The sequence below is a fragment of the Lithobates pipiens genome, unplaced genomic scaffold (assembly GCF_037356315.1).
Source record: "Lithobates pipiens isolate NorthernLeopardFrog02 unplaced genomic scaffold, aLitPip1_a1.2 Scaffold_22, whole genome shotgun sequence".
Classification (NCBI taxonomy): domain Eukaryota; kingdom Metazoa; phylum Chordata; class Amphibia; order Anura; family Ranidae; genus Lithobates; species Lithobates pipiens.
This window is the reverse complement of record NW_027507784.1, coordinates 71,650,283-71,671,063: the sequence shown is the minus strand read 5'-3', so window position 1 is coordinate 71,671,063 and position 20,781 is coordinate 71,650,283. Positions and strand designations below refer to the sequence as shown.

The following is a 20,781-nucleotide window of genomic DNA, read 5'->3' as shown; positions in this document are numbered from 1 at the left end:
AGTATATTCCTTAAAACATTAATCCACAAACATATTTAGTTACAAGTAAAGGCAAACCTTTCCCATAATTACCCATTTCACCAAGGTTCCATTCTGATGGCTGTTTTCTCAAAAAAAGAGGAAATTTTCTCCCATCTAGTTAGTGTATACCAATACAGGCCGATGCCTCATTATTTGGCATAGCGTGGCTTCTGATTGGTGAGCTTCCCTATATTTTGCCTAAGTCAGCCCCCTTTAATGCAAATCCTTGTGACTATTAAGGCAGGAGATTGACTTGAACTTTCCCGGGAAGTTAAGTATTGGCCTCCCTTCATTGCATATCCCAGCATGGGATCCTTTGAAGTGAGTATGTGTAAAATAATGAGGTTTAACTCCCATTGTTTTTACATAAAAGCCTGGGCACCGACTTGTTTGGTCTACTCTGAGATATATGTGAAGATAATATCTTCCAGCCTGCATAGATACAAGCTAAATTATATATATTCCTAATTACAATATTTTACAGCTATTAATGGAGATTTCACATAAACTCATAGGGCAACAGCTTAAATCAGGAAATTAATGGGAGGAAAAAAGAGTTCATGGTTCACCAGAAACAACAGACAAGGCAAGATTGTCCTAAGAGACCAGACAGGAAGCTGTCTAGCATCTCAGGTGGCACAGCCCGATCAGCTACTGTGGTCACGGCTATCTGTCGGAACATATTTGCTCTTTTTAAACCCACTATCATGTAAGCAATAAAGATATTCATATGGATTTTGGAGTTGCCAAATCTACTCTTTGGAGTGGACACAGGGATCTGTGGCTCAGGTGCCCCCATAGCAAGCTACTTGCTGTAGGGGCACTCAACAAGAGGGTATGGGCAGGAGCACCCATGAGGGACCCAAAAAGAGAAGGATCCAGGCTTCTCTGTGCAAAACTACTGCACAGAGCAGGTAAGTATAACATCTTTGTTATTTTTAAAGAAAAAAAAAAAACTTTAGTATCACTTTAACTTCTGTCCCAAGGGGCTGTTGGAAATGTTTTGTAGATCAGCAGCTTGCAGCCAATTGACTACATCTGATGATCAGTGTATTCTGACAGCGGAGGAGTCCCGCTGTCAGAATAGAATAGCACAAGGGGAGGATTCCTCCAACCTCCTTACATGTGCGGATGAGAGAATCTATTTGCTTTTTTTCGATCAGTCCTCTAGTGCCCTAGGGATTGGTGGCAAAAACCACAGAGCACTGGGGAGATGCCAGAATCCGACACTCCCGGGAAGTGTCAAATGCTGAACATTCTTCTGCAAACTTAATCTTTAATGCAGCAGCACAGGCATCATGGATAAGTATTAATTGCATTCTTTCCCAATTGCATTTTTTTTGCCACCTTATGTGGTAGCAAAACATAAATAAAACAATAAGAGCCTTTCCATTTGTACAGAGTATACCTTTTTTGAAAAAAAAAACCACACCATTATTTCTCTACAATATTGTTCTTTCTTTTCTCGCTTTAACACAATAGCAGAAACCTGTGTCTGGGAAAGCATATGTTTGCAGAATTCCTTCCTTTGAAAAGGTATATTTATCCCTGGGCGGGATGCCTCCTGCTCGGAGGCTGATTTTACGGCACATTAGAAAATGTTATCAGATTTATGAAGTCGTTGTCACACGCAGATTCTGGCAGCGGCTCTGCACAGTGGGCTCTTGGAAGATGATTTATATGGCGCCTGTGCCAACCTGTAAGGTGTCTTGTTTAATGGTTAAACAGCATCCCTCCTAGCTGTTCTGGACGATGCGCTCCTTTTACCACGATCGCCACGGAACAGTTGGCAAAGTTATGGCGATCGGCGTGTTTTGGTACAGTAAACAGAGACACAAGGACAAGTGAAGAGCATACTCGAGCAAGTGATGTTGTTTCTGTTTGGGGAGTACAGCTTAATTGCTGCTCTTAATGTCCTATTAAGTGACTGAGTACATTCCAGCTGTGAGCCTGTGATAAATCATTTTATGTTCAGCAAGTGGGACTTTCTCTGTAGAATGAAAAGAATCACCCACCATCAACCACCTTCTTTTTTTCCTTTTTCTTTTTTCCTTTCTTTAAATTTTAATATTTAAAAAATCTATTTCAGGATGATGTACAGAACAAATATAGATGGACTTAAGGTGTATTTTCACTCTTGCAGCCAAACTGGGATAACACCTACTTTATATTTGTTACATGTCCACATTCACATAGCATAACTTAAAAAAAAAAATGTAGTCAAAAATTGCAGCTCCATTCTGGGCCTCCAACAAAGAAATATCTCAGGTAGTTCTCTTTATATATGAGGGGACTGAGGAGCTGTGTTTGCCATAGCTAACCCTATCGGTACTGTGCAGGCCAGTGCCAGGGCAAGGTCACCTAGAACCCAGGGCAATCATGCCAAACTTGCTCCCCCCTCCAAGATGTATGATTATTATGTGTCAGCAAACCCCCTTCCAAATAAAATGAGCACTAATCTACATGCTTACCCACTAAGCTTAAATGTACCCGCCTTCCAGTACAAAGCCACCCTCCTGCTGGAATCCCTCCTCCCAGCACAAATGTTTGCACCCCATCCCCCAAATCCCCCCATTACAAATGCCCCCCTTCCAAAAAAAACAAATCACCCCTCCTAGCACCAATCCTATACACCTACAAATTCCCCTCCAAGTAAACATCTTCTCCCCTTACTCCAAATCCCCCCCCCCTCCCAGCACAAACCCCCCCTCCTAGCACAAATCTTCTTCCCCCATCCCACCTTTTAACACAAATCCCCCTAAATCACCACTTTTAGCATACTTACCCCCCCCATATTTCCCCTCCTAAAACAAAACTTTCCCCCTAGCACCCCCAAATCGTCCCTTCCAAAACAACCCCCCAAGGCTCCTTGCAGCACCCACCCCACCTCACATGATACCACAGTGCCCAGGGCAGCTTCCCCTCCTGCCCACCCCTTGTTCTGGCCCTTGTGCAGGTATATCCTAATTATCGGTTGTAGCTAGATTTGGACACTGTTTCTTATATCATAGGGTTAAAGGTGTAGAGGTTGGGCTTCTTACCATTGTATGTTAATGAGGACAGAACTGGAACAGGTTCACTCTTGTTCAAAAAAACTTGCAGTCAGCCATGACACCTTATCCTCAAAAAACATATACTGTAATAGGTAAGACTTTTTTTTCTTAATTTTTAGGCATGCCGAGTAAATAAGAACTCATAACAAATATACTGTAAAGTGGGATTTTCTCAAATTTGGAAAAAAGTGGAAATATGTGCAGCCAGGTAAAGGCAGGTGCAAATTATCTGCACTATTTGCAAGCAGCTTTCTGCCTTCTTCCACCATTGGGCACAATGTGCCACCTGCAACCATTTCCTCTTTCAGAGAATGGCAGTGTCAGAGGAGACAGAGGAGTCTCCCCTGTAATCTAAACTGAAGGATGCAGCTTCAACAACTACTATGGAGTTTGAGGATGATTCCCCAATTCCTGATTCTTGTGGGTCAGTGCAACCACAGTTAGATTTCCCTGTGCAACCACGGGTCAAGTTAAACTGTAGAGGACCCGTCATTGAAAGTGCAGAGCCAGGAGTTCTTCCAGTTCCCCCCCCCCCCCCCCCCCGAGTAGCCATAGATTCCTTTAAGCTGGTGATGCCCCTAGCATGATTCCAATTTACTGCTGAACCAGCATCGGAATGGTGGTATTCAACTGGGAACTACCACAGGTAGGAACAGGCCACATCACTGCCTGGAAGGAAAAATAAGTTGCAGTAGTTCTGTATGGGTGTGCTATGGTAACTGTATTAGGGCTCCAGCTCTCCGGAAGTAAGTGCTCACTAGGAACTGATTTAGAGTGAATTGTTCCTCCAGTGATACTAGGTGACAATACTCCCATTGTTCTTCCCAACAAGTGATAGTAAATACAGATGTATCACTGCTATCAGTATATAATTTCTCTGAAAATTTGTTAATTAATGAAGGGGAGTGTGATTACAGAAATATTGGAGCTGCTACTGCTGATTTGGTTTTAGAGGTGCATGCTCTGTGGCTGTCATTTGCACACTGCCTAAGAAGCCTCTGCCCTGGAACAAGCATGCATATAGTGGGTGATTACTTATGGGTGCAGATTACAGACAAGGAAGCAATACCAGTAATCCTTTAAAATGGATTTATTAGTTGGATATAAGTTAAACTTTCAGAAGAGTAACAGACTGGTCTAATGCTGGCCATGCACTAGTAGATTTTTGAACTAAAATGTATACAACAATTCTCAGTACATTCAATGACTTGACGAATGTCGTTCAAAGGTACTTACAAATTTCATTTGCATTTAACATTTGATTTTGGAATAAATTAACTTTACCAAAAAAAAAAGCAAACATAGTGTTAGAAATGTGTTCGAGAAAATGTTCCCATCCTGTTCCCTCAAATTTTTTCATCACTGCAATTGAAAACAAACATCGATTAGACCCACTAATGATTAGAAAATCAAACGTTCCTAAAACCAGCAAATGTTAACAATGTGGTGTTTAGCCACATCTGATTGCAGCAACCTATCCACCTTCATTTGCATGTCTGAAGGAGGTCTACAAATAAAAGTGTCCTTTGGTGTTCACCAACTGCTGTCAAGTGGCGAGTTCAATACTGGTTGTAACATACTGCAGATCTGGGAATTCATGGCTTTCTCTGAGTCCATCCAGGTTTTATCCTGAGTTTAGCCATGATAAAGTAAGGTGGTGTTGCCCCTGAAACACGTTGGATGTTTTTATATTACTTTTTTATGAACAATGAAAACTATCTTGGAGTGTTTTATCTGATCTTGGTCTGGTGCAGATTTTTTTATTTTGAGCTACTGTCGGGTGCCCATCGAGGGAAGCTTACTTACTTTCCTACATATAACTACAAGCAGATCTAAAAGTTCCAGCTCCTCTTCAAGCATGTTATTCTTGCCTAAAAAAGACATTGAAAAGAACTGAAAATTTTTATTTGTGGTTGTACCGTGTGTGGTAGAAATTACATTTTTTTTTCATCATGTTACAGCATGGGGACACAATTCATTTGAATGAACATTTTAATTATTTGAATTTGAATCATGCCAATTATAATTTGGATCAAATCCTATGAAAACAGCACAAATGTGTGCTGTCCCATTAAAAATTGCAAATATTATTCATAGTTTTGATTTTGTGCAAACATAAAAAAAAAAAATTAATGGCCATCTTAAAACCTACAGATCACTAGAAATATAAAGAGAATATTGTTCCGCTGTGGGATTTACCTTCCTCTCCAGCCACCCGTCATCAGAAGCAGGCTCTCCATGGTTGTGAACCACTCCACATCCAACACCTCAGTCTTTAAAAGAAGGATGGAAATAGCCGGTCACTGTAAAAGCCAAGGTTAACTTTATTGAAGCAAATCAATGCACAAACAAGTCCACCTGGTACAACGCCCATAGATGATTTTTACCGATAGGTAAGACTATAATAAGGCTTACCTATGGGTACAATAAAAATATCCTAAGCATTCACCGTTTAGAAAATATTTACTCGTGAAGCTGCCGGTGATGTCACCGACACATGTACTCTGAAGGAACGGCATACCACGTGGGAGTGATGTCTCCATGCAAAGGACCAGAGCCCGCCAACCAGACCAGGTGAAGGTGGAGGCCCTGTCAGTGTGACAGCATGCCACTGAAAGGCTTTGTTTTTTTGGTGCATACTAGCACATTAGAACTTTTCTTTGCAGGTTTCAAAAGAAAAAAAAAGCCGGCGGTCTATTACCGATTTAAGCTCCAGTTTCGGTGAAATGCATTAGAGCTGGTTGCACCTGATGAAACTGTCTGTGCATGGATTTGCTTCAATAAAATTAACCTTGGCTTTTATGGTGAAGGAACCTACAGAAATGTACTTTCTGAAGAGTGTTGTCATTGTCCTTATTTTATGCATTCACATAGCACAGCGGTCAATGGTGGATCCCAAAACTTTTGGCAGCTAAAACGTTTTTGTGCATGTTTCAAATGTATATGTTTAGCTATCGCGGTTACCTTGTAAATTCAAGGGTCACTTTTTTTTTTTCTGATGGTTTTTTTCTGAATTTGAAACATAACTCTGTTGCCATTCGCTAGCACACTGTGCAGTGCTGTACAAGGGGACAATATTATATCACAAATAAAAAGTGACATTAGAATCCCTCCCTATGTTATGGGTGTCAGTGTGGATTATTATGATCAGCACTTGTGTCTCTCCCTAAGCCTGTCCTGACTGCCCAGAGCCATGTAACGTTAATCTCAGCGCAGAAGTGATATATTGGCCCTCCCCTGGGTATACTGGCAATTTATGCCCCAGGGCCAATCACACGGCATGTAAGTGACCCAGAGCACTGAACCTCAAGCTAGATATTTGGAATATTTATTTACAGCATAAAAGATAAATGAGGGATCCTGTACATGGACCTGGTAGATTATTTTCTATAGGAGCTGTGTTAATGTTATATTCCACTGCAAAATCTGCCATATATTGATGCAGCTACAGAGTTAGTAGTAGTAGAGTTATACCATTATTCTTTTTTTTTTTAAGGTATGAATTCTGAGGCCATTCTGGTCCGATCACATGATCAATTCAGAGCACCGGCTTCAGTGTAGAGGATGGACAGCTGACAATGGATGCCCCATAGTAAGCCTATGGGTGATGTCACCACCCAGGCTCTGCGGCCATTGTCTATACACTGAAGCCAGCCACTGGAGAGATAATGTGACTGGATGGAATGTCCTCAAAATAGGTAGGTTTAGACTTTACAGGGTAGTTAGACTTGTCTTAGTATGGGGGTTGGTAACAGGTTTATGCTTAGATAGTATTTAACTGGATTTCTACTTTAATCTCCAAAAAATAAATATAAATAAGAAGTCCCTGGAAAAGAATAATGATTATACTCATACCTGTCTCACAGCCCATTTGTGAAATTGTTTGAAGGATAGTGCTTTTAGTGCTTATTTATTTTTATGGATGTCAGAGTCACTTTAGCCAATTCCCAGTTTCATCATTCTGGGTATATGTCACATGACATCCTCTGAGACTTGCAGCTTGTGCATGCCCCCAAGGGCACGCAGCATGGCATTCGGCAGTGAGCTGTGTCCCTTGGATACAGTGCATCACAATGCCAGAGGCTCTTTACCATGTGATTGCTTTGTCCAGTCACAGCCGATCACAAGTGCAAACAAAGACCGGTAGCTCACTGTTACCGGCTTCTTTACCTCACACACAGACACACTGTGTGAGGAGGAGAATCTGGGAACAGTGAATTACTGACTTAAACCCTCCCATACTATGCACAACACTGCCCTGATTGCCTTGGAATAAAGTGTACCTGTCCCAGCAGCCATCAGTGCAGCAGTAATCAATGTACTCATCACAGAACGCCATCAGTGCCACCATCAGCAGTGTACCGTCACACAGCTGTCCATCAGTAATGTACCTGTTCCAGTGTTACCAGAGCTGTCATGGCCAAAAAATGTTATGCTAGCGAGGAGGCATTTCAAATCCTTACTATGACGAATGAGAGCCTTGGGGAGCTCTCACTGTCCGATTCCGATTCAGTGTATGAACCGGTCCAAAGTAGTAGTTCAGTGACCGGTGACTGAATTGGAGGAAGAAATAGTCCCTCCAAAAAGGATAAGATGCTCTGATTAACAGGCAACCAACAGCAGCGCCATACACCCCAATGGTAAATCGGCAAACACCAATAGCGCTAGATCCCTGGATGAAAGGCCCAGTACTATTACTGTACTATTACTGGAGTATCACATCAGACCCCAGGAATTAGGGCCTATGCATATCTCTCAGATGAATTTGGTTGCTTTCCAACTCAGGGTCAGCTACATAGTTACATAGTTACATAGTTACATAGTTAGCCAGGTTGAAAAAAGACACAAGTCCATCCAGTTCAACCTTAAAAACAAATAAATAAAATAAAAAATAATCGTACAATCCAGATACCCAATTTTATGCCCACAATTGATCCAGAGGAAGGCGAAAAAAAACCCCAGCAGAGCATGCTCCAATTTACTACAGCAGGGGAAAAAAATTCCTTCCTGATCCCCCAATAGGCGATCGGATTTTCCCTGGATCAACTTTACCTATGTTAGTACCTAGTTATATTATGTACCATCAGGAAAGTATCCAAGCCTTTCTTAAAGCAATCTACTGAACTGGCCAGAACCACCTCTGGTGGGAGTCTATTCCACATTTTCACTGCTCTAACTGTGAAGAAACCTTTCCGTACTTGAAGCTGAAATCTCTTTTCCTCTAGACGTAAAGAGTGCCCCCGTGTCCTCTGGGTTGACCGTACAGAGAACAACTCAACACCAAGTTCACTATATGGACCCCTAATATATTTGAACATGTTAATCATATCCCCCCTTAATCTCCTCTTCTCAAGAGTGAATAAATTTAGTTCCTCTAATCTCTCCTCATAGCTGAGTTCCTCCATGCCTCTTATCAGTTTGGTTGCCCTTCTCTGCACTTTCTCCAGTTCCCCGATATCCTTTTTGAGAACTGGTGCCCAAAACTGAACGGCATATTCCAGGTGAGGTCTTACTAATGATTTGAACAGGGGCAAAATTATATCTCTTTCTCTGGAGTCCATACCTCTCTTAATACAAGAAAGGACTTTGCTCGCTTTGCAAACAGCAGCTTGGCATTGCATGTTGTTATTGAGCTTATGGTCTACCAAAACCCCCAGATCCTTCTCCACTATGGATTCCCCCAGTTGTACTCCCCCTAGCATGTATGATGCATGCATATTCTTAGGCCCCAAGTGCATAACTTTACATTTATCAACATTAAACCTCATCTGCCACATAGTCGCCCAATTAGACAGTGTATTGAGGTCGGCTTGTAAATTGGAGACATCCTGTAAAGACGTTATTCCACTGCATATCTTGGTGTCATCTGCAAAGACAGAAATATTACTTTTGATGCCAGACCCAATATCATTTATAAAGATGTTAAAAAGTAAGGGTCCCAACACTGAACCTTGGGGTACACCACTGATAACCTTAGACCATTCAGAGTAAGAGTCATTAACCACGACTCTTTGAATTCTGTCTTCTAGCCAATTTTCTATCCATTTACAAACTGATATTTCCAAACCTGTAGACTTTACCTTACACATGAGCCGTGTGTGCGGAACTGTATCGAATGCTTTTGCAAAATCCAAGTATACCACGTCCACCGCCACCCCTCTGTCCAAGGTTTTACTTACCTCCTCATAAAAAGAAATCAGATTTGTCTGACAACTTCTGTCTTTCATGAATCCATGCTGTCTGTTGCTTAAAGTGTTATTGTTCAGCAAGAACTCGTCGATGTGGTCTTTTATTAAACGCTCCAGTATCTTCCCAGCTATAGAAGTTAAGCTAACAGGTCTATAGTTACTTGGTAAAGACTTTGATCCCTTTTTAAATATAGGCACCACGTTCGCCCTGCGCCAATCCAGTGGGACTATTCCCGTCATTAATGAGTCCCTAAAAATTAGATACAATGGCTCTGAAATTACAGAGCTCAATTCTTTTAGGATCCGTGGGTGGATGCCATCAGGTCCAGGTGCTTTATCCACCTTTATTCTGTCTAAGTATTTCTGGACCATATCCCTTTTGAGCCATTGTGGATCATTTGGGGCTGTGTCACTACCACCCCCATTATGGACATGAGCTCCCCCATGCTCTTTTGTGTACACAGAGCTGAAGAAAGTGTTTAATAAATTAGCCTTCTCTTTGTCCCCAGTCACCAACTCTAGATTGTTTTGTAAAGGGCCTACATGCTCAGACTTGACCTTTTTACTATTAATATATTTGAAGAATTTTTTGGGGTTTGTCCTACTATCTTTTGCAATCTGTCGTTCGTTTTGAATTTTTGCATCCTTGATTTCCTTTTTACATATACTGTTAATTTCTTTGTAACATTTAAATGACACTAGTGATCCTTCATTTTTATATTTTTTAAAAGCTCTTCTCTTACAGTTTATAGCTTTTTTAACTTTGGCCGTGAGCCACATAGGTTTTGTTTTTAGCCTTTTAAACTTATTGCCCATGGGAATATACTTTGCAGTGAGGTCCCCAACAGTCTTTTTGAAGAATTCCCATTTCTGTTCTGTGCCCATTGAAGCGAATATTCTCTCCCAGTCTAAGTCCTGGAGAGTAGCCCTCATCCTTGGAAAATTAGCTCTCTTGAAGTTAAGTGTTTTTATCTTACCCGTATGTATTTCTTGTTTAGCGCTAACATCAAAGGAAATCATGTTATGATCACTGCTACCCAGGTGTTCCTTTATCTGGACATTAGTAATAAGCTCTGCATGGTTTGAGATTACCAGGTCCAACAGAGCTTCATTCCTAGTTGGGGCCTCAATAAACTGGACCATAAAATTGTCCTGTAATAGGTTTATCATTTTTTGCCCTTTAACTGTCCCAGCAGTGCCATTACTCCAGTCAATTTCTGGGTAGTTAAAATCCCCCATTATTATCACTGTCCCAGCCCTTGCAGCCCTTTCCATCTGTGCAAGGAGCTGAGTCTCCACCTCCTCATTCACATTGGGTGGTCTATAACAAACTCCAACGATTAACTTTGAACTACCCCCATCTAAATGCAGTTCCACCCATAATGCTTCGGACTCATCACACTCTCCATCCACCAGGTCCTCTTTCACACTTGCTTTGAGATCACTTCTCACATAGAGACAGACCCCGCCACCTTTCCTTTTTACCCTGTCTCTCCGAAAGAGTGCATAGCCAGGAATATTAATAGCCCAGTCATGTGAGGATTGAAGCCAAGTTTCAGCAATACCGATTACATCATAGCTCTCCTGATGCACCACAGCTTCCAACTCACCTATTTTGCTTGGCAGACTTCTGGCATTGGTGAATAAACACTTTAATGCATTATTACATTTTGCTCTGGTGTTTTTCATATTATTTTTAGTAGTACAAATTGCACTATAGTTTTCAATGGCTGTTTGCAACATGGGAAATTTCTTGACACCTGCCATATCCCACCCCCCATCTATCCCCATTCCACCCTCCATTAATGTCTGACCCCTAACTGACCTGTCTGCCCAATGTACTTCTGGTTCACCCTCCCCCCTCAAACCCAGTTTAAATACTCCTCCAGCCTTCCCATAAACCTCTTCCCCAGCACAGCAGACCCCCTTCCATTCAAGTGCAAACCATCATTAGCATATAGGTTGCACCCCAATGAAAAGTCAGCCCAGTGCTCTAGAAACCCAAATCCCTCCTCCCTACACCAGGTCTTTAGCCATGCATTCAGCTCTCTAATCACCCCCTGCCTTTCCTGTGTTGCGCATGGCACAGGCAATATTTCAGAGAATATCACCTTGGAGGTCCTTCCCTTCAACTTGCAGCCTAGTTCTCTAAATTGATTCTTGAGGAGCCTCCACCTTCCATGTATACGGTCATTGGTTCCAACGTGGACCAAGACTGCTGGGTCATACCCAGCCCCTCCCAGTAATTTATCCACCCGGTCCACCACATGCCGAACCCTAGCACCAGGGAGACAGCAAACTATTCGGTTGAGGCGATCCTGGCGACAAATTATTCTATCAGTCCTTCTGATTATAGAATCCCCTATAACCACCAACTGTCTAGGCCTTTCTGCACTCCCCTCACCTCCTCTACTAGATGGGCTGCTCTCCCGGCTGTTAGGGGGAGCAGTGACATCTAGGGCTGCCACCTCTGTGTTTGTCACCTCCACATTTTCACCCAACTCGGCAAATTTGTTTTGATGCACAAACACAGGACTGGCCTTCCTTTTCTGCGAGCCCCTTCCACTCCCTCTAACTACATTAACCCATCTTCCTACGTGATAATCCTGACTTGCCCCTCCACCCTCCACATCAACCCTACTGACCACCTGCTCAGCGAGCAGAGGACCCCTTTCAAGGTTGTCCTTTCCACCCAGTGTTGCAACTTGCTCCTCCAGATCTCTAATGCGAGCTTCTAGAAGGGCAACCTGCTCACATCTGTCACAGCGGTATGCATCCTGGAGCTCTTGCACCAGTTTTGCATACATGTGGCACACTGTGCACTGAGCAAAACCTTCAACCCTGCTATCACCCATTTCCCAGTTACAATACAATTACTTAAATGAAGTTTAAGATGTTACTTACAGGTTAGAGACTCCTGTCTTAACTCCTGTTTCCAACTCCTGGTTATTAACTCCCCACTTTAGTTCAAAATTCCACTTGAGATCACAAAATCCACATGCAAACCACCAACAGGGAGCAAGCTCTTTGGGGAGTTTGTATACCTACCTTTATACACCTGTGAACAATTAACCCCTCCCCTCAATTAGCAGGAAGAAAGAGAGAAAAAAAAAATGCTGTTTAAAAAGTGACAGAAAAAAGGTCTTTTAAAAACTGCTAGCAAATAAAGGAGGGGAAAAATAGATAAAAACACCCCTAAAAACAACACTTGCAAGCAGAAGCAGTCAAAAGCACAACTCCTGGTTATTAACTCCCCACTTTAGTTCAAAATTCCACTTGAGATCACAAAATCCACATGCAAACCACCAACAGGGAGCAAGCTCTTTGGGGAGTTTGTATACCTACCTTTATACACCTGTGAACAATTAACCCCTCCCCTCAATTAGCAGGAAGAAAGAGAGAAAAAAAAAATGCTGTTTAAAAAGTGACAGAAAAAAGGTCTTTTAAAAACTGCTAGCAAATAAAGGAGGGGAAAAATAGATAAAAACACCCCTAAAAACAACACTTGCAAGCAGAAGCAGTCAAAAGCACAACTCCTGGTTATTAACTCCCCACTTTAGTTCAAAATTCCACTTGAGATCACAAAATCCACATGCAAACCACCAACAGGGAGCAAGCTCTTTGGGGAGTTTGTATACCTACCTTTATACACCTGTGAACAATTAACCTTTTACTGCACAGTCAGGTGTTCAGGCCAACACTGATTGTTATTTATTTTTTTATTTACTTTTCACTAACAATTTATTTTAGTTGATTGTGGACCCGGGCAATCTTTTTACCCAGCAATATTGAGCAAATAGCCCTAATTCAGCCTATGCCTGTCCATTTGAATGAAAACGTCTCACAGTGGAGGAGCTGAAATTATTTTTGGGCTTCACAATTAACATGGGGCTTACAAAAAAAAGACCCACCATCTTTCTCAAATTTATATAAGCTATCATCACTGAATCGCCATTTGCTCTAACTCTGTGAGCAGACTTCATGAGGGACATTTTCCAGAGAACATTCCACCCACAGAAGCAGGCAAAAGACAGCATAAAAATTGTTGGGTAGGCAGCAGAGGGGGAGTTAGGAGAGTCACCAGTTTTTATTGTCCTCAATGTCCCTCCCAACTGAGCATATGCATTGGAGACTGCTTCTAACATTATCACACATCACAAAAAAAATTGTGAATGCATAGTACCCATATTTCTAACAGCCTGCCATTTTCCTGTTTCTAATATGTGTGCTGATTATTTTCCTTCTGCCTCGACTGACCAGGCCTTTGCCTTGCACCTTAGCTGACCCTCGGCCTGTTTATTGACGATGCCTCTGGCTGCCATCTGGATTGTTTATCAAGTTAATGACTTCCACCTGAACTGACCTTGGATTGTTATGAACCATGTTTTTTGCCTGCACTTGGACTGATCTTTTGTCCTGGTACTGTAGTAGTGGGATTCAAAGGGGTCCCACATATGTAAGGGGCTTCAGAGTAGTGTTTTGAGTAGAGAAAAACAGTTTTTGGTTTCTCCGGGTTTTGTAATTCCTGGATTAGGGTGTGGAATCCAGAGGCTTTGATGAGATTTGAGTAGGAAGAAACCTCTACCCCTGTGCCCGGGTCTTACCTGACCGAGGCTCTAAGCCCTAATGTTACCTGCCTGCTGCCTGGACCAATACTTTGGCTGTGGTCACATATCTCTGCCTGCTGCCTGCACCGACCCAGGACTTTTTATGGGCCATATTCCTGCCATCTGCCTGGACCAATACTTTGGCTGTGCTGACCATATCTCTGCCTGCTGCTTGTACTGACCCTGGACTATTTATGGAACACATTCCTGCCTTCTGCCTGGATGATTCCTTCGGCTGTTGCTGACCACATCTCTGATTGCTTCCTGGACCAATATTTTCCTCTACAGACAACCGCTCTACTAAAGTCACAGGAAATCTTTTGTTTAGCCTTTGTTCAGCTAGGCTGTGAAAATTCTCACACGTGGTATTGCCATAAAAGAATGTATTATGGTGTAATTCTTGGTATGTCCATGCTGTTTGTTAAAAATATCTTCTAAATTGATACCTTTGTGTAAAAAAAAAAAAAAAATATAGACTTTTATTTTCTTTCCACATTTTCCAAAAAAATTACTGGTTCAAAAGACTCACTATGCCTCTTATAAAATATGTTGGGATGTTTTCTTTTCAAATGTGGTCATTTTGTGGGTGTTTCCAATGTTTTGATGCACCAGGACCTTCAAAAATGTGATAGGTAGTCAGAAAATTAGATGTGTAATCTATGCCCCTCGAAGGCATGAAGGTGCTCCATGGATGTTGGGTGTCTGTATGTGGGCAGGCTGTGAAAAAGTCTCATGCGTGTGGTATTGCCATACTCAGGAGAAGTAGCAGAATGGATTTTGGGGTGTAATTGCAATTATACCTATGCTGAGGGAAAGACATAACTTGTTAATATTATACTTTTGTAAAAAAATAAAAAAAATAAAAATTATTTAATGTGTTCAGTTTCCAAAGAATTGTGTGAAAAAAATACAGCTTCAAAATGCCTCTTTCTAAATTGATTGGACTGTCTACTTTCCAAAAATGCGTAATTTGGGGGGTATCTGTACTTTTCTGGCATTTTAGGGCCTCAAGAATTGAGATTGATTGAGGCAGCCAGTTCATCAGGATTGATTAATTTTCACTGATACGTAATGATACGTACTATATCTTAAAACTTTCACATGGACTAAATAATATACGTTGATTTGGATTATTTTTATCAATGAAATGTAGCAGTATATATTTTGTGCCTACAGTTATGAAGAAAAAAACACACAAATTTTATTTTTTTCGCTTATATAGCAAATTAAAAAAAAAATTATATAGCAAAATTTATATAGCAAATAAAAAAAAATTGTAGTGAAAAAAATAGGTTGGTGAGAGGGCACTTTTACCTTCCTGCCCAGGCCAATTTTCAGCGCTGAAAGCTGAAAATTGGCCTGGGCAGGAAGGTAAAAGTGGCGCTTCACCAACCGAAACATTTGCAGAAAAATCAAGTATTTGAAATGTTTCTTACAGTATTTTTATTTTTTAAAAATTATTTGAATTCACTTGTTCGAAAATTCGACTACTCCAGAAAAAGTCAATTCCTTAGCACAGCCCTCTCCCTCCTTTCATATCACAGCTCTCTCCTCTTCTGTGAGTTTTTAATTAGCCTCCATAGTTGCCCAGCTAATCTGCCCCTCCCCTCACCTCACCTCTCTACATAACCTTTTATGTGGCTGCCGGAGGGGAGGGGGATACTATAGCGTGTCACTTGAGTGACAGCTATGAGTTTGCTGGGGCAGCTGGTATGACATCCAAGCAGCAGTCTCAGGTTTTTTTGGATATCTACACACGGACAGCTTCGACAGGTAAATAAAAAGCATAAATGTGTTACATTCACATACTGTATAATCTTATGAGAAGATTTTTATTATAAGCTGCAATATACTGTAATAAATGTTTGCTTTGGGGTTTATTGTAGCTTTAAAGAGGACGTAAACCCTGATGGGTTTTACTCCCTCTTTATTCCCCTGCAAAGTAAAAAACATAATGGGCTTACATACTAGCCCATTATGTTGCATTTACCTGCAAACAAATCCCGCAATGTCCCAGAGGTCCCCGCTGGTGGCCGTGTCCATCTTCACCCCTCTTCCTTCCGGGGCCATGTACTCCGCCTCTGTGACTGGCTGGAGTTGCGTGACGTAACTCCTGCGCATGTGCACGGGAGGTGACGGCCCTATAGAAATGGTGCGATCGTGCCCCGATGACGCCAGCGCAAGCGTATATGGTAAATATCTCCTAAACCATGCAGATTTAGGAGATATTTCCAGTACCTACAGGTAACCCTTATTATAGGCTTACCTGTAGGTAAAAGTTGTGTGTAAGGGTTTACAACCACTTTGTGGTTCCAAATGTTTATATTTGGTTATATTTTCCATTTTAAAGCTGCACGTTTCACATAGTAACTTTAGAACTTGCTTTCTCATTCAGTATCTCTATTTCTGTATCTCAGGAATCCAGGACAGCGATCTACAAGTGAAAACCATGCGGAATCTGGTGAAGCAGCTGCCTTCCCCTAACCGTGAAACCATGAAAACTCTCTTTGAACACCTTCGAAAGTAAGTCAGATTTGGCTCCGTTGCCTGATGTCTTAATTTGTCGGTCCGTGAAAAATACCTAAAATATGCTCTGGAGAGAGGGGACGCCATTCCTATAGCAAAACATATCCTCGTCGTCTATCGATTGCTCCAGCACTGAGAGTATACACAGCAGCATGTTCCAATCAAAGTGTGGCTCGGCTCCATTACCTCACAGGGCCACGCTCTAATTGGACCCTGCTGTGGGCCACTTTGAAGGGAAATGAAAAAATCAACACACGATTCAAGTAACGATTTTTGTCCCCTCTAAACATCTTGGCAAAATTGATAGTAACTGCTTCACTGCTGGAAATTTTGGATAAAATAAAGCCCCACCCCAGAAAGTAAAAACAAAAACAAAAAACTTAAAAATAACTTACTTAGATATGATCTTTATTTAAAACAATGTTTTATCATTTTAAAGTATAACTAACGGCAAAACTATGTTTTTGTGGATTAGAATGCTTGCCAGTTTTTATTGCTGTCTGTTAAGGAGATTCATCATCTCTACAGTATTTGCATTGTTTATATCATTTGTTTATCATTGAAAGTGAAAGTAAAAGAAACCCCAAATGTTGGGTTGTCCCCAGAAAAGTAATAGAGGGGAAATCTTCCAATGGGGGCACTAGTTCTGGTGATCTCGGGCTCCCCATGGAATTTCCTTAGGGCTAGTTTACACTTGCTTCAAAACAAGGCTTCAGACAGGCTTTCCAAGCAGCAGTCAAAGCTCTTGTTGCTAAATAAAATGGATAGCTTACAGTATTGTTTACACCTTGCTTTTGCTTGGGCTTCGATAAGGCTTTGATGAGGCTTTGGTGTGGCTTCGATGAGGCTTCAGTGGGGCTTCAAGTGAGCTTTGCCATAGACTTCTAGGGAGGCTTTAAAGATGCCTTGAAGTACCACTGAAACTACACGGAGTATAATTTTTGAAGCAAAGCAAAAGCAAGGTGTAAACAGGACTGTAAGCTAACCATTTTATTTAGTGACAGGAGCTTTGACTAGCTTTCAGAGAGCTTTAACAAAACCTCTCATAAGCCTTGTTGAAGCAAGTGTAAATGTGCCCTTAATTTGCCAGGATTTCCTATTACTTCCTGTTTGGTTATGGGACAGGAAGTAAAGGGGAATCTCCGCAATGGGACACAGATGGCAAATAAAAAAACATGACAAGGGTTGTATCCCCCTTTCTTACACTATCCAAAATAAAAAAAAAAAGTTTTGCTTATAGTTCTACTTCTAATTCTTTCTAAGATTGTCTATATATAGTTTTCTCTGAGAATCAGATTTGCCTACGTGCCCTATTTTTTTGTACTGAATACATTTTGGACCCAAACAGTCCATTTTAGTGTGTGGTCTGATGTCTGTTTTTCTGGGTGTGAGGGGGTGGTGTGAAGTGTTGTTTCTGTACATCACACTTTTTAAAATTAGTTTTACATTTATTCAGAGTATACAAATGTACTCTCTGGTCTATGCAAAGAAGCAGGGTGTGATGCTCTGATGGGCTCCCCATCAGATCGCTCCCCTTACATCAGGGTCCCCATCAGAGTCAACCTTACAGTACATCAGGGTCCACATAAGGGTCCTTCCTTACATCAGAGTCTTCCTTATATCAGAAGTAATACATCATATTCCCATCACACACATTCCTAGAGAAAGCTCTAGAGTTTTTGGTGCTGTAGCAATCACCAGCTGGAGACGGGTCGGAGAGCCACAATGAAGATATTTGCCAGCACACCATGGATCATCAAGTTGAGTCCGGGGTTTTTTTATTGAAGCATGATCACATCACAATAAAGACGTTTGGACACAACATGATGATCAGTGGTATGCTGGCAAATATCATAATTTTTCCTTATATCAGAGCCCCTCCTTTCCTCCTTAGATCAGTGTCACTATCAGCGAGGCTGTAGCAGCAGGATGGGAGGCAGAGCAGGTCTGGACTTAGGAAGTTCCATTCTCTTGTGAATACTGGGACAAGCAAGTGACTGTGCTTCATCATCTCCATCATTGGTTACTAGGACCACCTGTGTCCTAGCAACCAATGACAGGGAGGATCCAAGTTCAGCTGGGGCAACCTGTGCTGAAGACAGAAGAGCGGCGGTTGGAAATGGACCTGTGTTGACCTGAAGTGAGACTTCTGTGAGAGCACAATGGGCCCTGGGAATATTCAGTTGACCCTAGCTTTGGGCCGAATAAAATAAGGTAGTGCGCCAGATTTGGCCCAGGAGCCATAGTTTGGAGATCCCTGGTATAAACAACAGGCTAAGATCTGTAAAAGACAAGCTAGCTCAGAGCAGGTAGGTTTTACAAGGTTGCTGAATGCCTCTTGTACGGATTTTCATAAATGTCTTCAGAGAGAAATTATTAGGAAATTAATGTTTCACTACACAAGAAATTCATTTATATATGGAACTTGGTGTCCACAAAGATGTGTGGTTACAGGGGAAGCACAATAAAAGTTGCCTAGGGGAGCACATCATTGAAATATAGCCAGGAGCAGGAATAATGCATACCCTTCTGTATAATCTGTCCTTAGCATGATATTAATCCATGCCTTCTAAGTATTTCAAAAGACACTTCCAGTAAATTCAGCGAATAACCATTGATTACTTCCCATTTCTAATTGTGTTGGATCTTTGTCAACTGCAATCTGTATTAGGCAATATTTAAAGTATTGATTATGTCGTCATTGAGTTTCTATCCATTACTGTTGTTATAGGTTATCTTTCAGATGTCAACTTTATTGCTAACCCCATTGTACACACCAATGACTCATAATAACAAGGCGATACATAGATATGCATACATTCTGGGATGAGCTAATATTTGATTTTTTAATTATATTAATCAACATAGCACCAAGAAATTCTGCAGTGCTTTGCAAAGTGTACTGAACCATCCACAGGAATCCCTAACAATCAAATAAACTTACAATCTGATGTCCCTACCATAGTGTTACCATACCAAGTTTGATTCAAGCCTTTTTTCCTCACTAGTTCTCCGTTCCTATGATTTTAAGAAATACTTGCTGGGAAAGACCCTATAATTGTTTTGTTTCTCTTAGTGGAAATTATGTGCTTCTCTCCCTCTCACTCCAATGCTCTATGGTGGCATAGATGAGTAATGGCCACACCTTTCATCATGGGTGCCCACACATAGACATAAAGTGGTTGTTCAGCCACTATAATATATTCATGCCATCCCCTCTGTTAAATAACGATATGTGTCCCAGTGTCTGTGCTATATAACAAAGATGCAGATTTCTACCTTATATCAGAGCATCTCCTGGCACTCACATGCCTCCTCACCTTTCCCAGGCTGACAACTATAGCGGCAGAGGCCGAGAACTCCCCTTGATGTCAGCCAGAGAGAAGAGAGAGCCAATTGGTCACATGAGCACTGGGAGAGGCTCTGATATAAGGTAGAAATCTGTACCTTTTTATATACCACAGACACTGGAACACATATTGTTATTTAACAGAGGGGATAGCATGAATATACTATAGTTATTATTGCAGCGGGGGGGGGGGGGAGCAGAGCCGCACTGACACAGCTGACAGGCAGGGAGGGAGAGGGGGGAGAGGAGGACAGAGGAGGACAGAGGAGGGCAGCAGATGACAGAGGTACATAAAATGACTATGGTGTCAGGGCTCAGCAGCCATGATAAACTGTGGTTAGTTTACAGGGGGAGGGCAGAACCAGGCAGGATCAGGCAGGCATTTTAGGTTATACAGGGGGGAAAATTACACAGCACAAGCACTGTGCTATATAACATGCTTTAAGGCAACAGGATTCATGTTTTTTAGGGTAACAAACACTTTAAAGCAGAGGAATATAAGGGGCGTGTCTGACAGGCTCTGTTATATTATAGAGTGCACAAGGCAGTGTGGTCAATCTCCGATGCTTATGTGCAGTCACATTTGGACACAGTGCGGGAGATTTACTAAAACTGGAGTGAACAAAATCTGGTGCAGCTGTGCTTAGAAACGAATCATCTTGCAGGGTTTCACAGGCTGGGAGTTTGATTGCTTCCCTGTCTTTGGAAGAAGCATGCAGAGCTTAGAGTGGGAGATTCCAATAACCAACCTATATATGTATTATGCTTCAGCCAATCCCTGGAGAGATGATAAATAGTTTGAGGCACTGGGGAGCTGGGTTCCTTCTTCTCAGAAGGGTTCCAGAACTTGAGGGACCTTTAGGCAGCCCATGGACTATGTAGCTGTTATAGAGGCCCCAGCGGAGTCAGGGCCGAGGGCCTAGATGGACTGTGCTAAGAGCTGGTTTAGGACTTCACTATAAGGGATCTTGTCTGGAGAAGGACAGTCTCACTCACTGGACCATGTCTAGAGGAAGCTGGAAGGTGGCAGCTGTCTT

At 41.8% G+C, this 20,781-nt stretch overlaps 1 protein-coding gene across 3 annotated transcripts in view; it reads left to right on the top strand.

The window, feature by feature from the left end:
• Positions 1 to 20,781, top strand: part of ARHGAP15 (Rho GTPase activating protein 15) — a 978,992-nt gene that overhangs the window by 885,814 nt on the left and 72,397 nt on the right. For all 3 annotated transcript variants that reach the window (XM_077447752.1, XM_077447751.1, XM_077447750.1), the window contains exon 14: positions 16,287 to 16,392. In XM_077447752.1, coding sequence (XP_077303878.1) covers positions 16,287 to 16,392 — 106 coding nt within the window. The remainder of the gene's footprint in view (positions 1 to 16,286; positions 16,393 to 20,781) is intronic.